Source organism: Oryx dammah, unplaced genomic scaffold (assembly GCF_014754425.2).
Source record: "Oryx dammah isolate SB20612 unplaced genomic scaffold, SCBI_Odam_1.1 HiC_scaffold_1, whole genome shotgun sequence".
Lineage (NCBI taxonomy): Eukaryota > Metazoa > Chordata > Mammalia > Artiodactyla > Bovidae > Oryx > Oryx dammah.
Window position 1 is genome coordinate 70,128,801 of NW_024070185.1, and position 21,677 is coordinate 70,150,477.

Here is a 21,677-nt window from a genome sequence, read left to right on the forward strand (position 1 = left end):
CTTATAGTTTATTACAAAATATTAGGAGAATTCCCTGTGCTGTACAGTAGGTCCTTGCTGGTTATCTATTTTATACCTAGTAGAGTGTATGTACAAGTATATTTCTTATACAGATAATAAATACACATATTTGTCAAGCTCCATTGAAGTCGTTCTCCTGGTGGCTTCTGGGCATATAGAATTTTATTGGCCAGGCTCTACTTTTAAGTGGGGAACATGGGGAAGGACAGAGAAACAATAGCATAGGATAAAGGGACCGTGGAGCCAGGCGGCAGCCAGAACTTCCGCCTGCTGCGCTACTGTCACAGGGCCACAGCTCCAAGGTTGTGCAACACCTTTAGTAAACACTTCCTGAAGCAGAGACAAGAATGAACCCTGGGGTTTCGGCCTGTCTCACTTGAAAGGAGGAAGAGGCAGACCAGGAGGGCAGTCTGCTTGAGTGAGAAGAGTGGATACCAGGCTCCTGGGAGCACCCAGCATGTGGCAACAGCTTCTTCTGACGGCCACCTTACTCCTTGCTCCACTTCCAGGTAGGCGGTTAACTCCTTTACAGAGTCTGTTAAATACCTGCTTGCCTTTCATCTTCTCCCAACAGTTTTATTTTTTCACCAGCTTTACTAACCAGTTTTGCAGGCTTACTATGTTGTTTTGGGGGGCTCTGACTGATATAAATAGTATAAAGGAGAAGCAAGGGGACTTCTTGATCACTATTTACACATCTAATCTGAGAATAGGGAAGTCAGAGGGGAGATTTCATTCACCATCATTTAACCAATGAATATGATCTTCGAGTCAAAGAATGGAAGGCCTCAAAATCAACCTTGTCATTTTTAGAGTAGTTAAGATGAGACAGATTTGACTGGTTATTACAGTGCAGGAGGCTTCAGAAAGTATCCGTTATTATTATTGGGGCCAGTTTAACTCTTTTCGTTTTGATCACATTTTTGTATTTGTTGTTCATTTGTTCAGTCATGTCCCCGACTCTTTGTGACCGCATGGACTGCAGCAGGTCAGGCTTTCCTGTCCTTCACCATCTCCCAGCATTTGCTCTAACTCATGTCCATTGAGTCAGTGATGGCATCCAATCATCTCATTCTCTGCTGCCCCTTCTCCTTTTGCCTTCTTACCCCTTTTTATATTTAGTCCTCTCATTTTTGGTGATAATAAATACATTGAATTAGAAATAAATATGATGCATTAGAAATAAACATTTCATATTTATAAAGCACTGTGATATTACTTGATCAAAACAATGCTGCCATTAAACTTAAGTTGATCATTCACTTTCATTTTTCTGGTTAGATCAAACATTTGTTGATTGAAAAAAAGGCACAAATAAAAGCTTCATTCACAGATTTCATATTGTGCCTTTATTTCAATCAACAATGATTTTAGTGCTTTTCTAGATATGGGAAAATGCAAGAAATTAGGCTTATAATATCTTCTCCTAAAAGTATCTAACTGTCTGAAAGTCTGTTCTGCTAGTTTCTCCCAGAGCCAAGTGTCTCATTTCTCATCTTTGCCCTGAATTCTTGTTTCAGGCTGTGTATTGAAGATCAGTTACTACAATGGCTAGTGACTTCATTCTTGTAGTGCCAGATGGCAAGCAACAATTTTTAGTTTAAGAATTAAAAAATAGGGATTTCCCTGGTGGTACAGTGGCTAAGACTCTGCGCTCTCAATGCAGGGGACCCTGGTCAGGGAACTGGATCCCACATGCTAAAGAATTTGGGATCCTGCAAATTCTGAGTGCTGCAAATAGGACCTAGCACAGCCAAATAAATATATTTATAAATATATGTGCATGCATGTTAAGTTACTTCAGTCCATGAGATTCTCCAGGCAAGAACAACTGGAATGAGTTGCCGTGCCCTCTTCTAGAGGATCTTCCCCGACCCAGGAGTTGAGCCCAATTCTCTTACATCTCTGGCGTTGGCAGGCAGATTCTTTACCACTAGACCCACCTGGGAAGCCCTTGTATGTTAGATCAGATAACACATTTCCTTTAATTATTTCTAGTTCTAGAGCTTATTGAAGTCAGCACATTAGCGTCAGTGCCTGAGACTCCTTCCTTGGTAAACGTTTTCTTGGGTTTTAGAATGTTTGTTGGGACCTAGAAATGAAACTAGCTTATCAGCAAGAAGGATGAAGTTAGGAAGGGAAAGGCTCTCCTACCCCTTGCACCCACACAGTACTTGTCACTAAAAATTATTTTCCTTTTACCCTGGTTTCTGATTTCTTTTCTAGACCTGGGAAGGTTTTACATTGTATCTTTCAGTATAGAACAGTGCTAGGCAAGAAGATAAAAAAAAAGGAAAGAAATTTTAAAAATAAGTTGTATATGTATACATATAGCTGATTCACTTTGCTGTGAAGCAGAAGCTAACACATTATAAAGCAACTATGCTCCAATAAAAGTTAATTAAAAAATTGTGCTAGATATTTAAATTATGGACTTAAAATTCCTATTTTTTAAAAATCAAACTTACTAGACACCTTCTTTTCCCACCTTTTCTGAAAATACAAGCACTAAAAACCCTCTGGGGCCCTTTGCTTGGTTGAAACATAAGAATTGTTTGTGTACTAGCCTTATCCAACAGCATAAATAAAGATCAAGCTGGATCCATTAACAGAATAGCGTAGCTGACACTGGGTGCCACTCACATTATAGCCTTTTTGATGAAACTGGGCATACCAAATGGTTCTGTTCCCCTATCTTTGCATTCACAACAATTGCCCCAAGAGACAATATTTTTAGAATCTGTGTCTAAAAGTATGATATCGCTGAATGGTTGGTGGTGGGAGACCAAGGTTCTGAAGTGGCTTTTGTGAGGATGGGGAGGAGAGTCCTTACAGAAAGCTCCCCTGCCCCCATTTCCATCTGGGACAGAAAGCTCCCTTTCTTCTTACCTTCCAATGTGTATTTTCAAGAGTATTTCTATGGCCACTGAAATACCCTGATATCATTCCCATATTAATTTCTTTTCTAGCCAAATGTAAGAAGTAAAACAATTTTCATTTTCCCATCTCCTTTTTTTTGGTTTGTTTCTCTGCCCTCATCACCCAGAGAATAAACAAGAGCCACTCCCAGCATACTTTTGCCCAGTCCTTAAATATGTGAAATTTAAAAATGACGTAAAATCAGGCCAACTGTTTGTATTGAGCTTTACAATCTCTTAAGAAAAATAACTTGAGATTTCCTTGTGGAAAGGGGGAAAAAATTTAAAGAATGTGGCAGGTGCTTGGGGGTGAAGAACTGAGACCAAGGGGAAGTCTTTATTTCAGCAGAATACCCAGGGAATATAGTACCTTTTGAAATCATTTTACTTCAAATTAGCAATTTCTTATTGCTTTCATCAGGTAACTAGAAGACCAAAAAGAACACCTGTAATTTAATCTTAATAACCAAAATGATAGACTTAATTAGGATGTGTTTTTTCCCTTAGTGTCTGTACTTTTTTTATTACATAAAGTTTAAAATCATCTGATAGTTTGATGGGGTACAGAGAATTCCAGAATTTAAGTCAATGTCATTGCATAACCCTGATTCAGGGCTTAACATCATGTGTTTAGTTTGGAAAGATACTTCTTTAAACAGTATCTTTGAAGAAAAAAAAGAGAAAATATCAGTATTACATACAAAAGGGTTAAACTCCAAAATGCCCCATGCATATTAAAAAATAAAGTAGCCTTCCAGATTAATGTCTGTTTTATTAATCTTGTAAGCAAGATTTAACTTTTCTAGAGACAGAGAAGAGCTTCCCAGGTGGCACCAGTGGTAACGAACCAAGCTGCCAATGTAGGAGACGAGACAGGGCTTCCATCTCTGGGTTGGGAAGTTCCCCTGAAGGAGGCTGTGGCAGTCCACTTCAGTATTCTTGTTGGAGAATCCCATGGATACAGGAGCCTGGTGGGCTACAGTCTATAGTATGGAAAAGAGTCAGACATGACTGAAGTGACTTAGCACGCACACAAGTAAAGACAGAGAGAGGGAGTGAAAGAGAGACAGAAACAGGAAGGAAGAAGGAAGGGAAGGAAAATTCTAGATTAAAAAAAGGTAGACAGACATGAAAACTAAATAAAATACCTGATTCTAGACTGGACCCTGCAATGGAATGAATAAAATACCAAAAAGGATATTACTGGGTCAATTGACAAAATTGAAATATAGATGATAAAATGTTGGGTCAGTGTTAAATTTTTTAAATCTGATTGTTTGGCTATGGTGGTATAAGAGAATATTCTTATACTTAGGAAATATTGAAGTTTGTAGGAGTAAAGAATCATGGTGTATCTAATGTAACTGCTGCTGCTGCTGCTGCTAAGTCGCTTCAGTCATGTCTGACTCTGTGACCCCATAAACGGCAGCCCACCAGGCTCCCCCATCCCTGGGATTCTCCAGGCAAGAGTACTGGAGTGGGGTGCCATCGCCTTCTCTGAATGTAACTACTCATCCTCAAATGATTAGAAAAAACTGTGTGTATATGTATATATACACACGTATATAACATATGTATATATGTGAGAGACTGAGAATATGCAAAATTTTAGTAAGAACAACCTCAAAATATTGGTGGCTTACAAGAATACTTTATTTCTCATTCATCAGCATGTTTTGAAAAGGGTGAATCTGTGAATCAGGTAAATCTGGGCAAAGGATGTTGTTTGTATTATTCCTATTCTTGCAACTCTGATATACATTTGAATTTATTTCCAAATAAAAAGAGTTTAACAGTTCCAAAATAAAAGATTTAACTTTTCTAAAACTATGAAACAGTGAAAATAATGACCTAACCCAACCCCAAATAACAATTTTCTTTTTTGATCCAGTTCTGCTAGAACTAATCTAGTTTGTGAGTTTTGTGGGAGAGAGAAAAGCAAGTGTTGAAATGAATTCATGGAAACATATTGTGTTTTCTCTCAGATTTGTGGAATTCCTGGATGGCAGTTAGTTGTGATCATTCCACAGGCTTCAGGGTAATTAGCCTGATGTTCTTCAGCTGGGAGGAGGCTGCAGTATCTCCATCATACTTAAGGATGAATGAGCCAATTAACATTTGGGTCCATTGCCTCTCTTTTCCTGCTGCATAATTCATTATATCTCAAGTCTCAATCTTTCAGGGGCCTTCTTGGTTTCAGAAAAAGAAGGGCCATTAAGGAAAATTCTGTTTTCCTTAGAGATGTCCTGTGTTGTAAGAGCATTAAGAGCTGGAAATCTGTTCACTTCAAACTGAAAAAAAATACGAGAGGTTGCTGGAAGCTTTTGAAAAACTCTGCTAGTTTAGTTTAGTCATTGATTTAATTTGGTTGTCCATTGGAAGTGTTTGCCCTTCAAACAAAGAGTTGGAAAGACATTTATCCACAGATTTATATATTTAGATTTCACATTTAAGAGTCAGTTGATGATTTCCGATTTCATGAAATGTTAGAATTTGGATTACGAACTGGGTGCATGGAGATCAATGTGGACATCAGAGAAAACTTGTGTTGGGTGGATTTGCCTGTTTCCACTCACCACCTCTGGTGGGGAGTATGTGAGTGTTATCACCCTCTGCTTTTATAAAAAGAATTAGTTGAATAGTTATTTTTTTATGACCTGAGGGCAGCTTGGACTAATATTCCCCATCAGAATAATGTGTATTATGAATGAAAGCCATTTTTCATGCAGCATTTTTAGAAGAGTTACTCCGGTTGCAGCATTGGTGGAATGTATGGCTTCATGAGCTCCATATTAATGGAACTAATTGTGTCGATTGGACACAATCACCAGACAGCACGTGGGTGCCTTTCGTGTATTTATACACAGAATGATGGGAAGCTGTAGGGAATTGTGTTGCTACTATCAGTTAACTTCTGGGTAGAGTAATGTTTCTGACTTTTAATAAGCTGTCTAGATTTGTCATAGATTTTCTTCCAAGGAACAAGCACATTAAAAAGCAGAGACATTACTTTGCTGACAAAGATCCATATAGTAAAAGCTATGGTTTTTCCAGTAGTCATGTATGGATGTGAGAACTGGACCATAAAGAAGGATGAGTGCCAGAGAATTGATGCTTTTGAACTGTGGTATTGGAGAAGACTCTCGAGAGTCCCTTGGACTGCAAGGAAATCAAACCTGTGAGGAGATCAATCCTAAAGGAAATAAGTCCTGAATATTCATTGGAAGGACTGATGCTGAAGTGACCAATACTTTGGCCACCTGATGTAAAAAGCCAACTCATTAGAAATGACCCTGATGCTGGGAAAGATTGAAGGCAGGAGGAGCAGAAAATGACAGAGGACAAAATGGTTGGATGGCATCACTGACTCAGTGGACATGAACTTGAGCAAGCTCTGGGAGATGATGAAGAACAAGGAAGCCTGGTGTTGTGCAGTCCATGGGGTCACAAAAAGTTGGATACAACTTAGCGACTGAGGGACTAAACAATAACAACAATGACAATTTTCACCAGATGGAAAGAAAACGACTGATTTAATATTCCTTTAAGATTTTGAACTTCAGTTATGAACTTTTAAAACGAATACTATTATTTTCCTTTACCAAAAATTAACTAAATAAAAATAAAAGATGCCCAGACTGCTTGAATTGTCCTTAGAGATCATTTAATTTGACCACTTTTTCTGAACAATTTAAAAACTCAAACTAAATCCAAAGTGAAGGTAAGTGTTGATGTCATGGCTTTAAGTGTTTTGGGAATGTTTTTAAGGGTAAATCTTGAGTTGGTGAAAGAAAAGCCATTTCATTACTTAAGCACTCCATTTTGAACCCAGTGAGCTCTTTGCCAATTGAATCGCTTTTCCTATCCTTCAGAGTTAAATGCAAATGGCTCTAAGGATGGTCAGATGAATGAAAACCACCCTAAAATGATAAAACAAAATCAACATCACTAGGCAATTTTGGAAAGTTTCTACTTTAGTTTCTGAAGAAACTTTGAAAAAATAAATTTTTCTTCTCTGGAGCATCATTGGGATAGGTGTACATTCATGCAAGTTGATTAATGAAAAATACTGTTTTCTTTGCTATAAGATCAGCCACAGTCACATAAATTTGTATTATCATAGAATTTAGGTTTGTCTATTTTATTTATGTATTTATTTTTGTTATTATAATTTTTAAATTTCTGGCTGCCTTGGGATTTTTTCCTAGTACACAGGCTCTCAGCACATGTGATCTTAGTCCCTAGTCCAGGGATGAAACCCTTGTTTCCTGCATCAGCAGGCTGATTCTTAATCACTGGATCACTGGGGAAGGCCTTAAATTTACCTATTTTAATAAGCTAAGAACACCCTCTAGTCATTTAAAGCCTTCGCAGTCACAGTTAGGACCTAACTTCTGGGTTGGCCAGAAGTTTCAAACCAAGTTGTGCACATTGATTTCCCTGTACCTACATTCTGTGTTGAACCATGTGGGCAAATAAAAAAGAAAATAGAAAATTTTGTGTTAGCTTTGGGAAATCTGAATTTCTCTAAAAAAAAAAAAAAAGAAAAGAAAAGAAAACTTCTAGAAGCAACATTGATATGAGATCTCAAGATGCAGATAGAAAATTGAAGCTTTCCAATTCTCTTTCAACATAACTGCAGGCTCAAAAATTTTCCTTCCTTACCAGTGCTAGTGTTCTAATTGTCTGCTTCTCCAATTTTCTTTTTCTTTTTTGGTTTTTGGATGCAAAAACACGAAGGTTTGTCTGTACTGCAAAAGCCAGCCCAATCTATGGAGCTGGTACTGGAGACTTTTCCTACCGATTCAGTTTCACTAGTAAAAAATATTGCTGTTGAAAAACCCAACAGAAATATACTTGAATCTGAAATGGCATCCATTCATTATTTAATTTTTATAACACTGTGTTGTTTCAGAGTGCTTCAGGTAGATTATTCTGACACTGATTAGCTTTCTGGAGGATTAGTTTAATTCATTCTCTGCTGTCCTGGTTTTTGTCTGTACTGTTCTCTCCATTCCTCTAGGGGATCCTAGAGGCAAAGAGAAGTGGGGAAATCCCACAGAAATATATTCACTAAGCTGAGAAACTCTGGTAAACTTTCAGTGGAAAAAATATTTGAAGATATAGGTTAAAGATATGAGAGAAAGAGCGGGTTTCTGCTTTTGTTGGTTGTTTCTGAGGTTGGCACTTGTATAACTCTCTCATATAACTCAGTTAAAGCCCCTGCATGTGGCATCATTCATTAGCAATGCCATCAGGAAGGCCATAACCTAGTATCCTATGTTAGTTCTGCTTCGCTGAATCTTCTCCAACTTTTTTTTTCTCAGTAAATTCTATAAAAGAGCTTCCAGGAGTGAAAAACTATGAAGTGGTTTATCCCAAAAGACTTCATCCACGACATAAAAGAGAGGTCAAGGATCCAGGTCAACAGGTACAACTTTTGATTTAATAAAGAATATATACACCCACACAAATGTGTGGGCTTCCCTGGTGTTTCAGAGGTAAAGAATCCACCTGCCAATGCAGGAGACTCTGGTTCTAGCCCTGGGTTGGGAAGATCCCTGGAGGAGGAAATGGCACCCTACTCTAGTATTTTTGCCTGGGAAATTCCATGGACAGAAGAGCCTTGTGGGCTTTAGTCCATGGGGTTGCAAACAGTCAGATATGGACATACACACTTCCCTGGTTGCTCAGAGGGTAAAGCATCTACCTGCAATTCGGGAGACCCGGGTTCAATCCCTGGGTCAGGAAGATCCCCTGGAGAAGGAAATGGCAACCCACTCCAGTATTCTTGCCTGGAAAATCCCATGGACGCAGAAACCTGCTAGACTACAGTCCATGGGGTCTCAAAGTTCGGACATGACTGAGCGACTTCACTTTCACTTTCATATATATATAAATAAATATATTTCTTATATAAGTATATACATTTTTGTAGATAGACATATACACATTTGTGTATGTTTTTGACCAATATTATCTTTATTAATCTCCAGGATAACCCAACATTCTATTATTAGCTTTATTTAGATGCTAAAATTCTGACAGTTGAAATAAACTACCCAAGGTCACACAGAGAGCAAACTTTAGTTACTTATGGCAATTCATAATTCATTCTGTTACTTTTAAAGAATTTTATACAGTATTTTTTATCTCTATCTATTATCATCTTTAGATACATGGTGATGGTGGTTTAGTCAGTAAGTCGTGTCCAACTCTTGAGACCCCATGGACCCCTGCCAGACTCCACATACAAATGAAACTGTGAACACTAAAATTGAAGTCAAAGAATAAAATATTATGGGTGAATGCATGCATAGATGTGTAGCAAATTAGGATTAATTATTGTAATTAAACACAAAATTTACCCTGCTTTTTTCAAAAGAAGTGGTTATTAAAGTTTGTAGAATTCTTACCACTTGACAAAACACACATTCTCAGTCAAGAGACGGAAGCTGAAACAGGATGATTCGCTCCACAGCAATTTTCTAATTACCTACATCTGCAATTCTTTTGCTGAGAGCCAGGAAAATACAAATACATGAGATGGAAATAACTTTTACATCTACCTACTGTAAGATGAAACTCACTGGAAATTCATATTCCCCACCTGGAAAAAGTTCCTCACAGGTTATTCTTTCCGACGCAAACACATGTATAACAACTAAAGTCAGAGAAGACTCTCTTTCCCAAAATAATGGTCTCTCAACAAAATGTTTCTGCTAAATTTATATAGGAACCATTAGGAACCATATGTATTGGCTTCTGTGTCAATATTACTTTCTTCAAAAGCTCTCTGGCAGTATCTTAAAAATGCCAGCTACCTTTCTTACTGAGTACTTTGAGGTGGAAACCAAGTTCTTGGAAATGATCTTGGTGATTTCTGTATTGAGACTTTTGGTCTTCCTTGTGCAAATAATTAATTAGCAATTACTTGAAACATTGAGAATTTCTAATGTCTGATCTAGGGGACCTACATAGATCTCAATCTGAATCGATCACTTCTCAAGGCAATCTGCCTGCAGTGCAGGAGACACAGGAGATGTGGGCTTGATACCTGTGTCAAAAAAATTCCCTGGAGGAGGAGATGGCAACCCAATTATAGTATTCTTGCCAGGAAAGTCTCACAGACAGAGGGGCTCATGGGCTACGGTCTGTGGCTTTGTAAAGAGTCAGATCAACTGAGCTCACTTAAGGCAAGACTCTTGTACAACTGTGCCCCCTTCTGGACCAGACTACTAAGGCATAAGCATTACCTGTCAGATGTGCCGAGAACATGGCCCCATCTCTCTGACTTCATCACATTTGTCCAAGTCACTTAAGATTTGAGCTGGAGTGAAGTAATCCTTTGAAAACTTTGCTGGAGGAGGCACTAATAGCCAAGGTAGAATTTTGAAGATTTTATTCATGATTGTATTCTTGACTGTATGTTACATACATGGCATAAAGAGGCTTAAATAAGCTTTTGTGGGATAAGTGAGCAAATAAATAAGTAAACAAATAGATGAATGAATGAGTATAAGTGGAATACATTTCCTATATACCTGCATGATGCATATTCAGTAAATATTTAGTCAAGGTCCCTGATGTTGAAACTTACATTCTAAAGTTGATCATTATTCTTCCTAGAGTTCTGCCTTCAGATCTCACATTTCCTTAGAGGCCAAAACCATCTTGCTGTCAGCCTATGACACAAAGTAGAATAGCTGGCACCCCAATGTGTGCTGTGCTTAGTCACTCAGTCGTGTCCGACTCTTTGTGACCCCAGGGCCTGTAGTCCGCCAGGCTCCTCTGTCCATGGGGATTCTTCAGGCAAGGGTACTGGAATGGGTTGCCATGCCCTCCCCCAGGGGATCTTCCCTATTGGGAGTGAACCCAGGTCTCCCTTATTGCAGGTGGATTCTTTACAAACTGAACCATCCGGGAAGCCCGGCACCATAGTGCCTCCCCTATAGTGCAAACAATTTCAGACCTTACCTTGGTCCAACTTTCTAGAGCTTAGATTACCATAAGTTATGATCACAGCTGTGCCACTAGAATTAAGAAACTCCCTGGACTTCTAGGGTTTTCTTGGTGTGATCACTTGCCATTATCTGGTTCTGCTTCCATCCCAGAAACATCCAGAACTATGACCTTCCCAATCCACCTGGTAGTCCTCACCCATGGTGTTTAAGAGGGAAATTTTATTTATATATCCTTGTGCCCAACTAATGTTACTCAGTGGGCTCCACGTCATTTCCTTCTCGTGGAATCTCTCCAAATCAAGGTGCCAATTTCCTCTCCCAACCCCTAATTCAAAACCTAGGTAGACAAGAAACAAGACATGCTTCTTACTAGCAGGCATTGTCCTTCACCATGAACTTCTACTTGAGAAAAGCAGTTGTAATGTTACCCAGTCCTCACTCTCTAGTGCTCACTCAGTCATGTCCGACTCTTTGCGACCCCGTGGTTGGTAGCCCGTCAGGCTCCTCTGTCCATGGGATTTTCCAGGCAAGAAAGTGGAGTGGGTGCCATTTCCTTCTCTAGGGGATCTTCCCGACCCAGGGATCAAACCCGTGTCTACTGTGCCTTCTGCATTGGCAGGTGATTCTTTACCACTGAACCACCAGGGAAGCCCTCTTTTGCATAATCTCTGGTTTTCTTCTTTGCTGTTTCCTTTCATCCACACCTTTTATGCTAATGTCAGCTAAAACTTCGATTCCACAATTATCTTTTCTGAAATAACCTCCAACTAATATTGGGTTGGCCAAAATGTTCGTTTGGGTTTATATCAGAAAAACCCAAACAAACATTTTGGCCAACCCAATATTTTAGCTCACTATTCACCACAAAACTTTCACGACAGAAAATAGATATTGGGAAGGCTCTTCTGTATGGAAGGTCAAATCTAGTATTCTCCTGATATTTTCATTCTATCTGGCCTTTCTTAAACTTGAACAAAAAGTGGTGACAATAATTCCCCCTGACATTTGTTTTCAACCTTCAGGCTTTTTTGCAGCTCCTGTTACTCATAAAAATGAACTGAATTACAACAGCTTCCCTTCATTTAGACCCACAGTGTAGGATATTTATAGTCCTGGATTTTTAACACCAGATGAGCCTTCAAAAACTGATCACTTAAAGGAAATTCGGGCTGAAATAACTGACCTTGGAGATGGCAAATCCCTGTACAATATTTTGAATGGATGGCTCTTTCTTTTTTTAAAAAAAAGTTTTATTTATTTTATTTATTATTATTATTTTGGCTGTGCATAGTCTTTGTTGCAGTGCACAGGCTTCTCATTGCAGTAGCTTCTCTTGTTGTAGAGCATGGGCTATAAGGCTTGTGAGCTTCAGTAGTTGTTGAAATCATGGGCTCAACTGCTGTGACTCACGGGCATAGTTGCAGCTGCGGCATATGGAATCTTCTCAGAGCAGGGATTGAACCCACATCCCCTGCATTGGCAGGTGGATTCTTATCCACTTCACCACCAGGGAGGTCTAGATGGCTCTAACTTTCTGTTGTCCTTGGATGAGCTCAGGTGCAATTCCCTTTCTCAGGAGAGGGAGGAGACAGGAAAGCTTGACCTTAAGTGCAACACAGCAGTGGAAACAGCACTCAGCTCATAAGTGGTGCTCCATCGCATTTGGTCTGCCATGTTGGATCTCTTTAATAATAACGATGTCCTAGCACTTCCCAGAGAATTGGTAGTATTATGTGCCACCATGGCTTATAATCCTGGTTTATAGAACAAAGTAAGAATTCAGTACTTGATAACATCTTTTAAAAATCCTTCGATAGAGACCTGTCTCCTCCTGTATATATAAATCTAAACTTAAAATAGTTCTTTTCTATACAGTATACTAGAAGTGACATTGTCTTCTCTTTCTGAACACTTGAGACTGTATTTTCTTCCTGATGACCTCTTCCTGCCTTCAGGTACAAATTTGTGTTATTTTTTCCCATATTCTGCCCTCCACTTAGCCTTGAGAAGACCTATAGACCACATTAGTGAGGACTTTCTTGGTGGAACGGTAATAAGAATCTGCCTACCAGTGCAGGAGATAAGGGTTCTGTCCCTGGTTGGGATGGTTCCACATGCCGCACGCACCACAACTACTGATTCCATTCTCCAGAGCCCTTGGGCTGCAACTACTGCAGCCTGGGCGCCACGGAGCCCATGCTTCTCAACAAGAGAAATCACCCCAATGAGAATCTTGTGCACCGCAACGAAGAGCAGCACCCCCTCACCACAACTAGAGAAAGCGTGTACAGCAACAAAGACATAGCACTATCAAGAAAAGACGTTAGTGAGAGGCTTGCAGGTCTTTGGGTCTGTGTGCATACTAGTTTTTCTTCTCAAACCACTTCCCCATGCTGCATCACCTGATCAGTTCATATCTTAGCTTTCATTATTTCCTCGGGAAAGCATTTCCTGCCCTTAAAATATCAGACATCCTACCCTGCTTCCATATTTATGCCCCTTATCACAAGCAACTCACTTTTATTGTGTCTTTTTCACAAGGCTATAAGTTTTCTGATAGTAGGTACCAATTTTTCCTGCTTAGAAGCCCATTCCCAGAATTAAACTGTCTGGCATGTAACCAGCACTCAGTCTTTGTAGAATGAACAACTGGATGGATGGATAGATGGCTTGGCGTAAAGATCTCAGATAAGTTGTCTAGTCAATTGGTACTCTTTTGATTTGTTAAAAGTGACAGAAGTAGACATTTGGGATTACAGCAATTACTGGGGAAAAAAAAGCAGGCATTGTTTCTAGTGATGAACATAGCCAAATGAATATGTGTATGTGTGTTTTTAATTACCAATAAAAGTTTGTGTATTTTTGCAGGAAAATTTCGAAACTGAATTGAAGTATGAAATGACGGTTAATGGAAAAATCGCAGTGCTTTACTTGAAAAAAAACAAGTAAGTGCCTTTACTTCTGATGTTATCCTCACCAACAACCAGTTAGCATATGGAAAGTATGCTAATTGAGTCTGTTACTACTTAGGGGCTCCTGGAAATCTTGTATATTCAGCTTTTACTCTCAATTGACCCAATGGGTTCCATGAATATTTGTTCCTACTGAAGTAGTGGAGACACATTGAGTAAAACCACAGTGGACTAGCATTCTGAGAGTTGGAGTCATAGAACACAATGCAAGCAGACATCTATTTGAGCAATTTCTATGAAATAGCATAGAGTTTTGAATCTTCCCATGCATTATTGCATTTTATTATTTTAACACTGAAAGATTAGCTATCAAAACATCCTGCAACTATTTTTATTAGAAAAAAGACATATATCTGTTAAATTCCAGAGCCAAAATTCAAGTCAGCGGTAAAATAAAAATTGGGGTCCCCTAATTGCAACACCAATTTGCTTTCTACCCACATCTACCAACGTTCCATGTTCTCAAACGCTCCATTGTCTCTGATTCCTTCAGTCAGTTCATCTAAATTCAAAGTTGCTTTTCAAACTTCACTGCCTCATCCCATCCAGATCTTGATCATCCTATGTCTACTCTGTTTCTAAAGCAGTTTTCCCTCGTTCTACTCCTTCAAGGTTTTTAATCCCTAAACTGTTCAATATAGGAACAACAAGATGCTTTCTCTCCCTCAAATAGACTATTACCTTTTACAAAAAGTCACAACTGACTAGAGTATGCAAATAGTTTGATGCAACGGAAATGGTACAGGCTTTGAATTCAGGCAGACCTGGATAGATTCTTTGTCACTATTTAATCTCATCTGAAATATAAGGTATGTAATATTTATCTTGTTCGACTGTTGAAATGATTAAATGTTACACATAATATATCTATTCCAGCAGCCAGGATAGACACAGCATCTAATACATATTAGTTATTCCCTTTTCTCCTTGCCCTGCCTCAAAAAAAAAAATGTTCAGACTCCTATTTGCTGGTGAGTCATTGAAAGAATTTTTAAGAAGCTCAGTGAAAATGCTGAAAGGTCCCTAACTGCCAAGTGCAAGTCAATTTTCAATACACTTTCCACTGCTACAATTGTTAACTGTTACTGGTAACTGACAAGGACTGGGTGAAAAAGGCAGTCATCTGAAGCTGGGGGTGGGGCGAGCCTTGCTCTTTTCAGTCATTTTTATCAATCTTGCCCATTTCAGTTCTATTTCTTCCTCTAATGGCTCCTCTGACAAGCATGCAAAGTTTGATGAAGAAACAAACATTTTTGTACACTACTCAGGAATTTCCCCGCCTTTCTCACTCCCTCCAGTTTAAGCACCTTTCATGGTGGATTCGTTTTGTGGGACTAGGAGGAAAAGCTCACCACATCCAGGAAAATCTCTCAGTTGAATCACTAGACTTCGCAGTTAGCATGAATAAACATGACATTTCTTTTTCTCCCCCAGGAATCTCCTTGCACCAGGCTACACAGAAACATATTATAATTCCAGTGGAAAGGCAGTCACCACGAGCCCACAGATCATGGTAAAACAGAGTAACCTAGATTCACTGTTAATTGGGGGGTGTGACCCACATACCCAGAGGCAGTGTCTTTGCCAGACAATTAGTGAAAGTGAAATGGTGTTATAGCAATGTTGTTTTTTTCAGCTGTAATAATTCATTATTTTTAAATTTTTTTATTGGAGTAGAGTTGATTGAGAGCATTGTAAAGTTGTACAGCAACTTTCAGGTGTATAACAGAAGTGATTCAGTCATACATATACATGTATCTGTTGTTTTCCAGATTCTTTTCACATATAGATTGTTACAGATTATTAAGCAGAGTTCCCTGTGCTATAGTTGATTATTATTATATATATAGTAGTATGTATAAGATGTGGTACATATACATAATGGAATATTACTCAACCATTAAAAGAATGAAGTTATGCTAATTGTAGGATATGGATGGACCTAGAGATTATCAGACAAAGTGAAGTAAGGCAGACAAAGATACTATCATATGATATCACTTTGTGGAATCTAAATAAAAATGATTCAAGTGAACTTACAAAACAGAAGCAGTAGTAATTCTTAACAGATCCTCCAACATTTTTACAGTTTGACGAGAACAAACCCATTCCTTGACCACCTTGGTAACCCTTTCCAGCCTTCAAGCACTCCTTATAGGAGAGTAGGCAGAAGGAGCTTCTTGTTTTCATTAGAAAAATACAGAATTACGTGCATCTGGTGTTTTCACTTAGTGCCAACCACCTCTCAGTGTTATGTAGTCTCCCAAATTCAACCCTATATCCTCAACATTGGAATTGTAGAATTCCCTAAATAATTTCCACTTTGGACTCTTATTCAGAGAAGACAGGATGAAGAGGTACGAGGGGTGTTTTATCTTTGCCGTCTTTTCTGAGAAAGGTCTTCAAGAATTCTCTTCCATAGCAATGCAGAGGTTTACACTGGCCAACATGCTGCCTGTCCCAAAGTAGAAAGGTGAATTTGACTGAAGGACATCCACATGAAAAAGCATTAAGGTCGAGCATTTTGCTTTGAGTGGAGACAGAGTTGTTATATTAATATTAATCCAGATAGCCTGGTGGCACTCTTTGGATAAATCAAGAAATAACAACATGATCTGAATAATCCATTCATTGGAAAGAGCTTGTTGGTGTTAGGAAAATTTTATGAACAATTATCCAGGGAAAGAATGAATATCTGGTATTTCAGGGACTCAGGTTTTAAACTTACATCTATGAGTTGGTTTTTTCCCAGACTCTATTCATCCCTGCATTCTTCTTCTACAACAATAAAATTTGCAACAAGGTATACTTTATGCTTCCTAGGCATTTCGGATCATCAACTAAATGATGAAAGTTATATCCACAGAAGACTGGTTAAATTTTTTTTTTTACAGCTCTAATTGACTGCTGTTTAGCATAAAATGGTTTGAAAACATTTTTGATCCCATTTCAAGATTTCAAACTCAAATTTAGTTGCCGGTCTAAAATACATGCACACTTGTCCTTTGTCAACCCTCTTTTCCCTTTTTCCTAGGATAACTGTTATTATCAAGGACACATTGTTAATGAAAAAGTTTCTGATGCTAGCATCAGCACATGTAGAGGTCTAAGGTAAGGAAGGCTTCATGATGGTTTGTGTGTTCCTGTGATGATGATGATGATGATATGTGTGAATAATCTAAAGAATCTCAAATATAATTAATTGTACTACAGTTGAGTTTGAATTCTAACGGCTCAAAAGTTTTGAAATTTGCAGGAAACATGGCTTTTCTTGATAGTAGTTTATAAATTACATCCCTGAATTGCTTGCAGAGTTGTTTTTGTTTGTCTGCTTGTTTTCAAAGTATAAGTTATTGAGTCCTAGTTTTAGAGTCAGAACCTTTAGGGAATGAAACTTTCTCTCTTCACTGTAAACTCTTTCTAGTATGTCCTATCCATTCCTATGACATCCATTTCTTTCTGGATGTTTATGACTTGCCATGTATCTGTTTACATAAGATATCTCTTCTGATGCCCAGACTTGATTATCTCATTTCTTCTTCCATAACTCTATATCTCTCCACATTTGGAGATTTCAAGGAAATCTCAATCTTTATATACTACAAATGATTTTCTCCCTAATGTGGTATTTTTCCAGTGATTTCCATCTCAGTGAATGTTATGATCAACCAACTACTTGCTTAATCCGGAAACCTAGGTTCTTTGATGACTTCTTGCCTTTCAAATACACATTTTCAATTCATTTAATGAACCCTGTTGAGTATATGTTCTAGATATTCCCTGAGATTATTCACTATAGTCTCTCTCTGCTGCCGCATCCTAGTCCAAACTGCCATGAACCTTTATCCAGACCACTGCAATAAATCACCTAAGTGGAACTTCCCTGGAGGTCCAGTGGCTCAGATTCCCTGTTCCTAATGCAGGGCACCCAGGTTTGATCCTTGGTCAGTAAACTAGATCCCACATGCCACAACTAAAAATCTCACATGCCACAACTAAGACCTGGCACAGTCAAATCAACAAAATAAATAAATATTGAAGTCATCTCACTTATCTCTTTATATCCACTCTTCTAATTCCATGTACACTTAGTCCAGTCTCCCTTCTACTGTATGTTCTTGGACTTTTCCTTTCTAGCAATTATCTGCTGTAATTGTACATATTACATATACATTGTATAATTATGTGTATTTGTAGATCCAATGTGATCATTTGATTCGCTTCCATCTTCCTCATTTTAATATAAGCTCCATGAGATGAGAGAGCATGACTCTTTTCCTTTTTCCCTTTTTCCCTTGCTCCAATGTCTAGTGAATAATGGGTGCTCCCTAAATAATGGTTAAGTGAATCCTAGCTCAGGATTTCAGCAGAGAGAAGTGAGAAGAAAATGATAATATTCATTGATTGTGTGCTTTGCATCTTATCTCCTTCAGCCTTTGCAACTATACTGTTAGATATTATTATTCCCATTTAGTAGATGTAGAAACTGAGGTTATGTGACTTTAAGTCATAGACCCAGAATTTTAACCCTTGCTATAAGACTCCAAAGTCTCTTTCATTGTCAGTTACCTCTAGAGCAAACAACGCTTGGGAATTGGAAGGCCACTGGACTGAGGGTCACAAAATTTCCCTAAGCACCAGCATAGCAATCTGATCGCAGTAGTCACTTCTCCCCAACAGGTCCAGTCTCCTCATAGAGAAAACAAGTTTAGGTGATCTCTAAGGGTGTCTTCAGCTGTAATCTTATACTATATTGTACTGCCCTGAGTTTGGAATCCTTTGGTGGCAGTTACTTTTTTAGAGTCTACAAGTCTTTAACACTCAAAACTGGAATATTTTTAAGAAGCTTAGACTCTTCTGTTTTTCAGGGGTTACTTCAGTCAGGGAGATCAAAAGTACTTCATCGAACCTTTAAGCCTCACAAACCAGGATGAACAAGAGCACGCACTCTTCAAGCACAATCCTGAAGAACAGAAGACTAATAGCTCCTGTGGGATGAATGACACAGTATGGGCACCTGGAATTCATCTGAAGGCAGTGTCATCTACCAGTCTGGCTGTATGCCTACTTTTTTTATTTTCAGTGTTCTCATATATCTCATCCTGGTTGCTCTGGGTTCCAAACCTATTAAATCCAATTGACTGAAACTTTACAATCATTGTTGAAACTAGTAGGTTACAGAGACATTAAAACCTCATTGTACATTGATGATTTATTTAATAAGTACATATGGATCTGGAGAAGGAAATGGCAACCCACTCCAGTATTGTTGCCTGGGAAATCCCATGGACAGAAGAGCCTAGCCTTGTGGGCTACAGTTCATGGGGTCGCAAAGAGCTGGACATGACTTAGCTAATAAACAACAACAACAATGACTATTATTAACAATATGTTGTGTTCAAGGGTTAAAAAGATGCATAGATATAATGCTGGTCTCCTAGAAGCAGACAGCTTTCACAATGCTACATCATACAACAAGGGGATAAAGTATTATTATTGTTTTGAGATAAAATACCTTGTTGTCTCCATGAATGAATTTATTCAACAAATCTTTCTTAAACTACTGCTGTAAGTCTTGGGGATATGGCAGTGAGCAAAATAAATATGGGATCTGCAACTTAGGATATTCTGTTAAACCTGGAATTCAGTTTCTGGTCACACAAGAAAATGAATATGGCTTGTGTTGGAAGTGTTAGTGTTAGTTGCTCAGTTGTGTCCAACTCTATTTGACCCTATGTGCTGTTGCCTGCCATGCTCTTCTGTCCATGGGATTCTCCAGGCAAAAATACTAGAGTGGGTAGTCAATACCAGAGGATGAGTCCAACCCAGGGAATGAACCTGGGTTGGAAGTTAATTCTTTACCTTCTGAGTCACCATGAAGCCAGCATGGAAACTATAAATATATACACAAAAACTATGTCATCATTAACCTTCATTTTCTTCAGGATACACTTCACATCCAATCATCTCTTATACATGTTCTCAGAATCCATAAGACCTGGACAGAAGAGGTCTGAATAAAATAGAATCTATGTTGGATTCAACGTTCTGTGGATTTAAATTCTACCAGGCTTCCCAGATGGTTCAGCAGTAAAGAATCCACCTGCCATTGCAAGAGACATGGGTTTGATCCCTGGGTTGGGAAGATCCCCTGGAGAAGAAAATGGCAACCCACTGCAGTAATCTTGCTTGAAAAACCCCATCAACAGAAGAGCCTGTCGGGCTGCAGTCCATGAGGTCACAAAAAGGACACAATTGAGAGACTGGGTACTGAGCACTAAGTTCTACCAGTGCTATGATATCTAAGAGCCCAGAAGAATCACTCTGAGCCATGAATTTCCAAGCATGTTGACCTCCTGGTTAAGCTTGATACAGGTCCCTAGTCTTTCTGCCTCAGTTCCTTGGTAATCATGTGCAAATATCCTCACTCTTATTACATCTTACTGTTTCATTTTGGTACTCCTCCTCAGGTCCTCTCACTGTTATCCCACCTCTGCTGGACCACTAAATATTCGAGGCCTCATGTAGCTCAATCTTGCATCCCATTCTTTGCTTTATCTACATATCCTTCCTGGATTATCTCATCCAGTGCTATGTCTTATTTAAATAGGAACTTTGCACTAGTTACCATCAAATGCATATCTCTAGCTTTGGCCTTAAGAGGCCAGACTGCTACAAGTAACCGCCTACTTCATGCATCTAACTCTTGTCTGAATTTTTCGTCTGGCCTCTTATCAATTACTACTGATTAAAGAGTTCAAGGACTTACCTGGTGGTCAGTGGTTAAGACTCCTTGCTCCCAAGACATGGATTCATCACCTGGTCAGAGAATTAAGATACTGCATACTGCATACCACACACACACACACACACAGAAAGAGTTCAAGAACTTAGGTCAGTAACAAATCTACTGTGAAACATGGTTTTTGCTTTGTTTTGTGGAGAGAAAGAAACTGAAATGAGGGAAGCTTGGAATGTGCAAAGGAAATGCAGCTCTGTTTGAGAAGCAAAGGACAGACTAGTTGCTATAGTGACTCCTGGCTTTGAACCCTTGGTAAAGGAGGGGCTACTTACTGGGACAGGAATATGAGTAAACCAGAAAAATACCAGACCCTAAGAGAATGCTGAAATTAACATGTCTATTTCATGGCAAACTAGTGGAGAAAGTCCACTGTTCAAAAAATCTGAAGACTTTGGTTTTTAGTATTCCTATTAATTAGTTGTGTGTGTGTATATAAGTGATAGGTGAAAGTCACTCAATCGTGTCTGACTTTTTGCGACCCAATGGACTATAGAGTCCATGGAATATTCCAGGCCAGAATACTGGACTGGGTAGGCTTTCCCTTTCCTGGGAGATCTTCCCAACCCAGGGTTGAACCCAGGTCTACTGCATAAGGTGGATTCTTTACCAGATGAGCCAAAAGGGAAGCCTGGTTTTAGAAAAGGCAGAGGAACCAGAACATTTCATGCAAACATGGGGACAATAAAGGACAGAAATGGAGTGGACCTAACAAAAGCAGAAGATATTAAGAAGAGGTGGCAAGAATACACAGAAGAACTGTACAAAAAAGATCTTCATGACTCAGATAATCACGATAGTGTGATCACCAACTCAGAGCCAGACATTCTGGAATGGGAAGTCAAGTGGGCCTTAGGAAGCATCACTATGAACAAAGCTAGAGGAGGTGATGGAATTCCGGTTGAGCTGTTTCAAATCCTAAAAGATGATGCTGCAGAAGTGCTGCACTCAATATGTCAGCAAATTTGGAAAACTCAGCAGTGGCCACAGGACTGGGAAAGGT

General features: G+C 38.9%; 1 protein-coding gene across 2 annotated transcripts in view; it reads left to right on the plus strand.

Moving 5' to 3' along the window:
• The first annotated feature begins 351 nt into the window (after positions 1 to 351).
• Positions 352 to 21,677, plus strand: part of ADAM28 (ADAM metallopeptidase domain 28) — a 78,512-nt gene continuing 57,186 nt past the window's right edge. For both annotated transcript variants that reach the window (XM_040243050.1, XM_040243057.1), the window contains exons 1-6: positions 352 to 530; positions 8,267 to 8,370; positions 13,772 to 13,848; positions 15,310 to 15,388; positions 16,910 to 16,986; positions 18,744 to 18,933. In XM_040243050.1, the coding sequence (XP_040098984.1) occupies positions 479 to 530; positions 8,267 to 8,370; positions 13,772 to 13,848; positions 15,310 to 15,388; positions 16,910 to 16,986; positions 18,744 to 18,933 (579 nt within the window). In that variant the 5' untranslated portion in view covers positions 352 to 478. The remainder of the gene's footprint in view (positions 531 to 8,266; positions 8,371 to 13,771; positions 13,849 to 15,309; positions 15,389 to 16,909; positions 16,987 to 18,743; positions 18,934 to 21,677) is intronic.